Source organism: Thalia democratica, chromosome 7, assembly GCF_965202585.1.
Source record: "Thalia democratica chromosome 7, ktThaDemo2.hap1.1, whole genome shotgun sequence".
NCBI lineage: Eukaryota > Metazoa > Chordata > Thaliacea > Salpida > Salpidae > Thalia > Thalia democratica.
Genome location: NC_139171.1, coordinates 32,544,582 through 32,556,144, shown reverse-complemented (window position 1 = coordinate 32,556,144; position 11,563 = coordinate 32,544,582). Strand labels below are relative to the sequence as shown.

At 24.8% G+C, this 11,563-nt stretch overlaps 1 protein-coding gene across 1 annotated transcript; it reads right to left on the bottom strand.

Moving 5' to 3' along the window:
• Positions 1 to 454: 454 nt before the first annotated feature.
• LOC145840910 (gonadotropin-releasing hormone receptor-like) lies at positions 455 to 10,908 on the bottom strand. The gene is made up of 8 exons (XM_082948262.1): positions 10,779 to 10,908; positions 10,159 to 10,351; positions 8,762 to 8,868; positions 8,421 to 8,546; positions 7,107 to 7,317; positions 4,425 to 4,597; positions 4,159 to 4,304; positions 455 to 1,077 (listed from the first exon to the last, which is right to left on the bottom strand). Exons 1-8 carry the CDS (start codon positions 10,887 to 10,889, stop codon positions 768 to 770), a joined length of 1,377 nt encoding a protein of 458 aa, XP_082804388.1. The 5' UTR covers positions 10,890 to 10,908; the 3' UTR covers positions 455 to 767.
• Positions 10,909 to 11,563: the final 655 nt, after the last annotated feature.

Here is an 11,563-nt window from a genome sequence, read left to right as displayed (position 1 = left end):
CGATAATTTGAATAATTAAACTTAACTTGAAAGTTTTACAAAAAACATTTTTTTGAAACAATCTAATTTTGTCCAAACAACTTTTTGGTAACTTAATATAATTATATATTATTTCTTCAAAACTTAAACACTATACTTAAAATTGTCACTAAAACTAAAGAGCAAGAAAACATTAAAAGTTTAAAATAACATTTTTTGAAACAAAGCCATAATATTGATATGCTGTAATATAATAATTACCATATAATATAAAATATAAATGGTTGGAGATATATAATAATTATCCAAAAACACAGTGAAAAAATTTATTCAAATAAACTAAAAAAAATATTTTCTTTAAAAATGTTATTTTGTTTTTTCATTGATATGCTATATAGACAACTTAAAGAAATGAAATTTTAAGTGAAAACAATCAATAAAAATAAATTCTAACAAGCATATAGTAACATTAAAAAATTTATAGTTAAAAAAAAATTTACAAAGAAAAGTTATCAGCAAGCTAACTTTAATAAATTCGGATTTGCAGCGACTTTTTTTTCTTAAACACAATTCATTGTTTACGGATTTCTAAAAGGCAAATTAAGGAAAATATCTCATAAAGTTTGGTCTCAAAAAAATTACATTAAAAGACACAAGGCTGTTCTAAAACTGTTTATAAAACCATCTACTAAAAAACTATTTTATGATATTTTACGGATTTCAAAAAAGGCAGTTTACGGTCGAATATGAAGTTTTGAATGTAAATAAACACCATTTTAAAGATATGTTCACAACTTAGATTCGGCTACGACCAAAAGTTTTTCTTTTTTAACGTTCGGACTCGAAGCTGCCGAGTCGAAGCTGTTGGAGTCGACAGTGATGGCTCTGGTCACTATGGTAACGTTCGGATGACTGGATGATGACGTAGAATCGCTGATGACGTGATCGCGATTTGACGGTGACGTAATCATGTTCGACTGCTGCTCGTATATGACGTCATCAGTTTTGTCACTAAAACATTGCAGACAGTTGAATTTATTTCGCTTCTTTGACATTAGTTTTTTGCTCTTCTTGGTTTTGCTCTTTTTGTTATTATTCCTGTTAAAAAAATGAAATTTTATTTTAAAACTATGTGAGTAAAACGTGTTTTGAAATATTGTGTCGTTATAGACTTATTTTTTTGAACATACACTTTTACTAGGGTATATTTAATTTAAAAAGATTTTAAAGCATGTTATTTTACTACAAGGGTAAAAATTCTTAAGTATTGTTTAAATTGCATACAAAACTGATTTAGTTTGAACAAAATAGAAGTTTTAGTTCAACCAAGTTCAAACAGTTTCATTTAAAACCTGAATACAAGTTTATAAAAACTGATGCTTTTTACTTACAATACACAAGCTAGTAGTATATCAGGTTTGCAGAACTTATAATCTGACTGGTATACAAAATTTATTTTTCAAAAATTAACTGAAACAACAAAACTTTTAGTTATTAGGTTTAATTAAACAAGGATAAAACTTTTTTTCTCAATAATACTGTTTAAAGTTTTCTATTTCTATTATATTAAAATATTATTAAGTACAAAAATGCAGAAAGACTATCGTTTAAATTTTATTTAATGTGAACTACGGAAAAATTAACTGATTAGAATGTTTAAAATTACTTATTATTTTTACGTACGTTTGTACATTTTCCTTTTAATGTAAAACTTTTACTTATATATTTTCAATTAAATTTTGTGTTTTTACTTTTAAACATCTTTTTACTTGATTTTATTCAACAAAAATTTAAAACCATAAATTAAAAATAAAATAATTAATATAAGATACTTTATATGGTAAATGCATGTTGCGTAATAAGACATATCTTTTCAAAAAAAAAATTGTTAATGTTGTATTTTACAATTATTTTTTTTTAGCTTAGTTTTAAAAACAGTTTTGATGATTTAACTAATTTCTAACTTTAAAGATTTTAAATAACATAGTTAAAGATCGATTTAAATTTGTTTGAAAGCCAAAAACTTTTGTATCTGTACGCTGTCGTCACATGGTAAACAATATGTCATATTCAAAAAACTATAATTCTGACACCTGCTCTATTTTTACCATAAAAATATCAATTTTTATAAAAAAATTCACATAATTTTCTTTGTTCTTCAAACATAATCTAACGTCTTATACTTACTTAACGACATTTAAACCGATAACTAAACTTTCAAAAGCTTGAATATTTTTTTTAACTCCAAGTTTTTGTTTGGAAGGATTGTCTTTAATCTTATTAAGTTTAAGTGAACTTTCTAATCAACGTTACAATATTTATGTAACTTAAATTAAAACGTGATGAAATTTTGGTTTTGATTTTTATGCAATTTATGTAATTTTTTAAGATAAAATCTTTAAATACAGAAATAAGCTTTTAATTCCAAGGGAAAAAATTTGCTTTCAATATGTCAACATTCAAAGGTTATTGATTGTTTTAGTTGTATACATTTAGAACTTTTTAAACTAAGTCTAATTTTCAAACAAAAGTTTGTATTAAAAGATAATAAAACAAATGTAAATTAAACAAATTTAAAGATAATAGACTACAAATATAGTGTTCTTTTACGCAATTAAAAATAAATCGAGCAGATAGTTTATGTAGACATTATTTAAAAAATACCGTTTTACTTGTGAAAAAAAAATCAAAAAAAACTAAAGTATTTTTAACAAAATAACAAAATATTACTTATATTGGATGTAGTATTTTATAATATCAAAATACTTCACATCTTTATAATTTAATATTAATGAAACTAGTCTAAGAGTCAGTATCGTTTTGTAATTTGTTAGCTAAAACTTAATATTTTTGTTTTACGATTCCCTTTATTATTATTATTATTTCACTAAATTTTGAAACAATGCTTAATTAAAGTTGAACTGTAATTTAATGATATGAGTTAGATAACGTATTCCCTCACAAATAAAGTTTTTCTAGTATACATAATTTAATGTCTAGCTAGAACTAAACGCACCGGAAACTTATGCAGGCGGGATGTAGTTTGCCAGCACTAGAATAAGATAAAATATATAAGTACTAAATAGTTTTTGTTTTTTATAACAGACATATGTTTCACATGAAATTTAAAATACTTGATTTAAACAATAAGTACTTTTTTTTTAACAGAAGCAAAAAGTAATGAATTCACATCCATTTTTTTAAATTTGTTAAGATGAGATTTTTTATTGTGTTGTAACAAACTAAAAATGCATAAATAAATTCAGTGTTATAATTAGTTTCCACTTTATTTTACACAAAACTTGTTTATGTAAGTAAAAATTTATTTAATTATTAGACTTTATGGTAAACAACTTATATAAAGTAAATTGTAAAACTTCTTAAATATATTCGTGTTTAAATGAATTTGGTTAATTTTGTTAGATTTTTATGTTTGAAAGTATAAAACTAAAGAAAGTTAACGATTTTGTTAAGGATAATAAATTTAGGACAATTTAGTTAATATAAACTGATCATTTAATTTTCAATTTATTAAAAACTACTTACATTACTCTTAAAAATTTACTGTATAAATTTTAGTGTCAAGAAAATTTTAGATATACTATCTATGACATTTAGTTGTAGGTAATTTTATTTATCTAAATAGTAAAAATTTATTTCTACAACTATTATGTCACTTAAATAAAAAATTAAATAACATCACAATGATTAGTAACCAATTTAATTTCCAAGTGATGTCAACATTTAGAAAATTATTATTTTTAATATTTTTTAAGGAATATACTTTCTTTTCAATTTAGTGCATACAAAAAAATTATTTTCAACTAGTTCCAAATTGTTTTTAAAATGATTATGGTAAAAAAAAAGCTGTTAGTACATTTACATTAAGATGAAGTTTTTTTGTTTGGTTGTACTATGGATATATAACGTGAATTCTAAAAGTTTATATTTTGTGAATTTAAGTATTTTAGTTTTAATGACATCCAAAAGAACTGTTGTTTTATTGATATTATAGTCAAGGTTTTTTTTGTAATTTGATTAAAATGATTTGATAACAAGTGATAAAAAACTATAATATGTACAAAAACCCTGTAATGATAAGTATGTTATTCGGTGGTTTACTCTTTTGCTATTTCTACTATTAGAACCAAAGTATAGTTAATTATGATACAAACTAACCGTAACGAGAGACATATTTTCCGTAAGCAAACTATCTTATTGGCAATACTGAAAAATTTGGCGCGAACATCCCTCATAAAAGTCCCGTATATGAAAGGATGAATAGTAGGGTTCAAATAAAGAAGCAGGTACAAAAAGGTTGAAACCTAAAAATAAAATTTATATAAATCGTAGGCTTTTTTTACTATCTATACTAATTAAAAAGCAAACAAAATATTTCATAGTTAGGTTTTTTTTAATTTGTCGTAACTTATTAATTCCCTTACCGATTTAGGGACTTTTTGTTGAAGATCAGGTCTGAACCAATAAACAAGGGCGGCGGCATAGTAAGGACCCCAAAACAAAATAAACGCCAATGAAACCATTGACATCAGCAAAAATATTTTTCTTTTTGCCTTGGAAATGTTTGAAGTTTTTGATGATCTTCTACCAACCATGCCTAAAAATATTTGCAGGTATTATGTAATACTGCTGTAATATTTAAGCAACAAGTTATAACATTGTTGATTTTTTTAATTGAACATAGTGACTTTTAGTATTTAAATTCGTAAATTATTTTTTAAATTAATATATCTATTTAGACTTTAAAACCCAATTTTTATTCTGTAATTGTTCAAATATTTAAACTACATAAAAGTTTAAAATATACTTCTACTTTTAAATAGTTCGACAACCAACAAATAAAGTTCCATTTAAAGCTGCAACTTTATTTATTTATTTGAATAACCTTTCGAACATCTCTGTAAAAGTTTATATAGTGTCAAAACTCCAATATAATTAAAACTTGAAACTTTTACTACTCTTACAACTATTCAATTATTCTATATACTTAACAAATTTTCAATTAAAGAAGTTACATGCCCGCCCTCATTAAAAAAAATTATAAAAATTCCTATATTAGTTCAATTAGTAAACTTTAAAACATGTTTAAATTTATATTTTGAAGGTATTATTGAAATTATTATAGTCTTGGACAAAACGTTAAAAGGTATTCGTGGTGTGCGACTCGATAACCGAAAGGTTCTTTGTGCACCAGGTCTCAGGACCAAATGTCTTGAGCGTTTTTTTTTTGTCGTTCAATAAACTATAAACTTTTTTACTCAAAACATTAAATAAAATTAAGCTTTGAGACATTGCATTAAGTATTTAAGTTAAATTAGACTTTTAAAATTTAAATCAGATAATGAAATAAATATCTAAACTAGTTTGAAAAAAAATTAATATACTAAGTTACAACAAAAGTAAACTTATTTTTACTGTAATAATAATAAATTTAGACTTTTAATAGATATATCTTAGCTAAAATACATGTTTTATTAGAAAAAGTTCTAATTATAATAAACAGCAGCAAACTTTACGTATATTAAGAAAAGTAACAATTTTACTTGGCGTAGGTTTTTTGAAAATTGATAAAACAAGTACAATTAAAACATGATTAGACACGTTTTATGTAGCTCGTGTTAAAAAAGCTTAAAAATAAATAAATTTGAAAAAGTTATGCTTTTCAATTCCTGTCGATAGCAAAACATGTTAGCTATAAAATATGTTATGCATCATGTGATGTGTATTCTGATTATTTTTAAATTACTGCAAGTTTTTCAACTTTATGATTTAGTGTTATATAAATCTTGTTTCATAACCTATATCTTAAATCTAATCTTTGAAAACATCGTATAACTTGGTTCATTATTATGAAACGACATTATGCTTTCCAGTCTGGATATTTTTTAGATTATTTTTAAAGATTTTAAGATAACTATTTTGAATTAAGTTTAGAATACTTAAAAACTTTTATTTTTATTTTTTTAGCATGCCAATGTGAAACATTTTTATAGACGTATATACTTTGACGAAAATTAAGTATTTTAATAGTAATCTGAGATAACTGTTTCAAGCATTTTCTTGTTAAAAAAACTCTTTTTCTGAGGAAATCAAAGAAAAAAAGTAATTCTTTTTCTTTTTTGCAAAAAATAATTGCTTTCAGTTATAGTAATTTTAGACTTAGACAGTATTAAAAAAATAAATATTAAAAAAAAAAAGGAAGCTTGTTGTTGTTATGTGTTTTTCTTATTAAAAGCACAAATTCTACAGTACTTATATTTACATTTTCATTTGTATAAGATAAGTTTGGTTATGATAGAGCTCAGTTCTTTAAAATTATTAAAAAGTTATACAGTAGTTTTTCATTTATTAGAATGGAAAATTATTTTTACTGCTTAAGTTAAATTATTAAATAAAATAAAAATTACACTTTTAACACAAAATACTATTAGAAGTTAGCGTACAATTATTTAAGCGAATTACATTTTTACTTTCTTTAAAAAAGTTGTAACCTGTCATTCAAGTATTCACGTGTTTGCTGTTAGTATTATTTATCTCCTTTTATTAGTTAATTTAAAGTTATATATATATATTTATTTTAGTTCTTATGTTACTAAAAAAGTGTTTAAGTACATTTTTGAACATTAAATTAATTTAGTTTTCTTTTAGTTTTCTTTTCTTCCATTTCGTTTAATTAATTGTTTTATTACTAAAGATTGAAATATATAAATGGTAAAAAAAAATGTGTAATAGCTCCCCATAAGCTTTATAAGCATGTGATGTAGTTCGATAACCAAAAGGTTCCTTTGTACACCAGATCCTTAGACCAAACTTTTTGAGCGCTTTTTTATCATTCAATAAACAATATATAATATACAACACTGCCAAAATATTTGAGCAACTACTTTATTTACTGTTATGGTCTAACTTAATATATTATATACTAAAATTTAACTACAAAAACTATATGTTTTATTTATTCTACTAATAACGATATTTATCGTGTGTTTTCATTATAAATTTTGAGTTTGATAAATTTATCAAAATTTAAGAAGTAGTACTGTGTTCAATTAGTTTAAGTCTAGCAAGAACTGTACCTTAAAACGATAAACGCATAAAAAACTCACGAATATCCCTGACTTGCATGGAGTTGATTTCGCACAGCACAAGTGAATAAGACAGCAGAGTGGCAAAGAAAGGCACTATGAAGCTCCAACACATTGTGTGGACGTAGTAAGGTTTCAGGTACTCTTGCTGGATCCAATCAAAGTCCACACACTGCTTGAAAGGCTCGTCTCCCTCACAAAACACCTTTGATGTGAGATCAAAGAACACCGCCTGTTTCGTAACATAGATAATTATACTTAATATCTGTGAAAACAAGTACAAGTACGGAATTGTACATAAATGTTTATGTATACAAACAAATAAGCAAAAAATAAAAATTTCTGATAAACATATAAATTAATGTTATGGAATTTAATTTTGTTAGAGTTTAAACAATAACTGAATTCTTTAAAACAAATATGTTAAAATTTCTGTAAATAACTCAAACTAAAAAAAAAAAATGGTATTTCTAATTTATTTTGAATTTATTTAAACTTTCCTGACTAAAAACTGAAGTTTGCACAGTCTTTTTGAACTCTTTTTTTCGGATTATCTATATGAGTACATATCTTACATTTCATTTTATAACCAAATTTATGTATAAAAACTCAATGCGTTGGTCTAATAATTCTTACAGAGAAATTGCTTAATCAAAATAGATACAATTTCGCATTATCTTATAAAAAATGTTACGTAAATTCGCAATTAAGTAACCAAAAAGTCACTCTTGTTAGTGGAAATAAAAAATACAAGTCAATTAAATGCCTGTTCGTGATTTATTAATAATTCATTGGCAAACTAAAAAGAATTAATTACGTTAGATCACACAGCTTTCAAGAAAAACCCTGAAATTTCGGTTGTTATGACGACATAACATTACATCCGCTACTAGGAACAATAAAATCTGTTGACTCATGTTGATCTTTGAAGTAACAACTTACAAAGTAAAAACACTGCGACAATATTAAAATATTAAGTTTTGTGTTTTTACTCGTATAAAAAACACGCTTTCAGGAAATTATTTTCTATCTGATATGCGTAAAGGTTGATATGATATTTGTAACGTAAAAAAAAATGTATATACAATTAACAAAGAGTATTAGAAAACTTTTGATATTTAAAGTGCTGTATTCATGTTAACAAAATAATCAAACTCAAACATATAACGCCAGGGTTTGTTTAAAAAAAACTTTATGTTGGTCACTCGTAAAATTAAAGTTTACGCAAAACTTATGACCTTTAAAGTAAGTAGATTGTATATAAATAGTATGGTAAATAAATGTTCTAGTAAGTAAAACTGAAGTACACAGTTTATCAACTAGCAACCAGCTAACCGCAGGTACGGCGAACAAGAATGAAATAATCCAAGTGAAGAAAATTATGAATTTTATTCTTTTCCTCTGTGTATTAGCGTTGGCCATCGGCGCAATAATGCTCATTGCTCTGTCTGCTGCTATCAGCTGTTGTATTAGTATAAGAAAATATTTAAGAGAGCTGTAAAGTTTTATAGTAAAAAGTGTTTGAGATTCAGAAAGAAAAACAATGTTTTTTATTTCCTGTTTGAAATAAAGAGAAACTCAAAAAACTAATTGTTTCGATTAGATTAAACAGTCGTTTTCACTGTTATCAATTAAAAAGAAAATGCTCAAAAATTATTTAAAAACACCATACTGACCAGAACCATGAGTGAGGAGACGTACATGCCGAACTGTTTGAGCATCTGACAAATCTTACACATTACGGTGCCTCCCTTCCATGACATCGTCACATTCCATATCGCTTCTGTTGTGACGTAATAATGTGATATATTTGCGCGCTCACAATTAATCGATTAAGAGTGCGAAAATGCACAATGCAGTTTTAAATTACAGATGGTATGGGAATCAAATAATTAATTTTTGTGAAGTATAAAACTAACAGTTTAAAAAAAAGGCTTTGGAAAACTAGTTTAAAAGCAGTAAATTACAAATAATACAATTAATCTGAATGTAGTTAAAATATTTGATAAAAATAACTTTTAACTTATATGTTTGTTGAATAACAAATAAAATTTTAGGACTAAAGAAAACACTTTGAAATTACTATAAATATATTTATTTTATACAATTGAAATAAAATAAGTACTGACCTACTTATATTAATTTAGCAAACTTTAGAAGATTAATATAAGTAATGTGTCAAAAAAGTTAAAAGCGTATGTATAACTATTGTTGAACTATCAACTTAGCATATCTACATAAAGAGTACAAGGTTAGCTATATGCTAAAACTCGTATGATAAAGTCTATGTTTTATTTTTTTTTACTACTTTATGTTAAAAAACAAAGCATTTTAGTTCATATATAGATTCGATTCAAAAGATAAAATTAAAGTATGAAGAACGTTGATTTAAGTTTTATATTTATTACGTTAATTATATTTTGTTCAAACATTTACAAAAACTTTCATATAGTTTTTAAGAGTTTTTGTAATCGTGTGGTGTAGGAATTTTTTATAGCTTTTTTTTTTTCTTTTATGTAGCCCGGACGTAACACGTTTATTTAATTAAATGTTTACTTTACAAATAAAAATTATCAAAAAAGTTAGTTTACTATTCCGAGTATAAGATTATGTGTATTTTATGGTTTTATAATGTTATATAAAATTATTGTTAAACTTTTATTGCGTTACGCCGTTTCCCTGCAGAGCAGTTCATCAGACGCTTTTATACTGTTATACTGAGTTTTATGGCTTTTAAAATGTTATGAAAGTGTATTTTATTATGTAAATGACCAGAAAGGAGTTTTCTACTTAAAAAAAATTTACATAATTTTAGCTATAAAGTATATATGATATTTAGAACCATAAACATTCAGCATCTGTCAAAACGTGTGTTATATTTATTAATGTTATTTTAAACAGCATTCGACAAATCAATCACGTCTTTTGTATCTATAAAAAGTATTGTTTATTTTAATATAAAATCTCGCAACACTTAAAAAGTTGAGTAAGAATTGAACACCTTCCAAAAAAGTCATTGTTTCATATTTAAAACTCTAAAATCTGCTTATAAAAAATATAAATCTCCTCTTACCTGTAGGCATGCTGAAACAAGTGAATACGAGGTTTGCGAGGACGAGGTGCATTGTGATGACGTGGACGTGTGACTTCCGGTTCTTGCTCAACACGCAGTACAATATGAACAAGTTTCCTCCAGCGCTCATCAGAAACATCAGCCACGTCATCATCACTCGAATGCACTGATGCGTGTCAAATATTAACGATTTCTGGTGAAAAAATAAATAACTATTTGTTTTTATTTCGTTAGTCTACCGTTAAGTATACACTTTTAGTCTTTGTTTTATTGTTTATATCGGTCGAGGTAAAATTTTGGCACAAACATTCATACTCAATGTGCTTACTTACAACTTTAAAATACTTCAGAAAAGCATTTATTGAATTTAAGTATTTTATTTAACAGTTGAAAAGAAGAAAACTAAGAAGATACTTTTGAAAAACTCAGTAGAACTTAAATTAATCATTCTAGTCTAAACTAGTTGTCTAAATTTAAGCAGATATTTAAATTAATTTTTTAAACTTTTATGTATAAATAGTATTACTATAATTTTATAAAAATAGCGAAAAGAACTTGCTTAAGTAAAGTAAAAAAAAAGCTCAGGAAGTAAACTAAATGGATTATAAAATATTTATTACCTTAAAGTGTTCGCAGTGTGGATAGGTGTTGTTTGTGTTATTGTAACTGTCAGATGTCGTCAGATACGAAGTTTGTAGAGCTGGCGTTGTTTCAATAATGTTTGAAGTCATTTTAATTAAATTTGTAACTAACCGCTTGAACAAAGATTGAGGTTTTATATAAAAAACACAATTTTTTATACGATATGTCTTTTATTTTTAGTTTAAACGAACAAAGTATATAAAAGTAAACTGCAAATTTGCAAACTTAAATTAATATTTATTGCTTAAAAACTTGAAAAACATACAAAACATAGACAAAAAGATATTACACACATTTAACAAGCATTTTAAATTTTTCACCTATTGTGTTTTAAAATTTACAAAACATTTTTCACAAGTAAACTAAGGAAAGTACTACTCGTTAACTGATCATGTTTTAAATAAAACATTTAAAAATAATTTTAAATTATTTAAGCTCAAAAAATAAATTTTGCTCTTAAAGAAGTATAGTTACTATATATCAAATACATTTTTTAATACTAGAAAAACATATTTTTTTACAGTGCCTGATACACGGATATTTTAGTTTGCACTATGAATAAACATAAATATTAATTGATTAATGAAACGTGAAAAACAATTATGAAAAAGATTAGAAAGATTAGTTATATGGGTGTGGTTTATACATTTTTTAAAGTACTTTTTAAAATTAGTTTTGTAATGATAACATAAAAAACTGCCAATAAACTATCATATTTAATGTTTATTTATATCTTATATCTGTAATATCTTGAATAATTTCA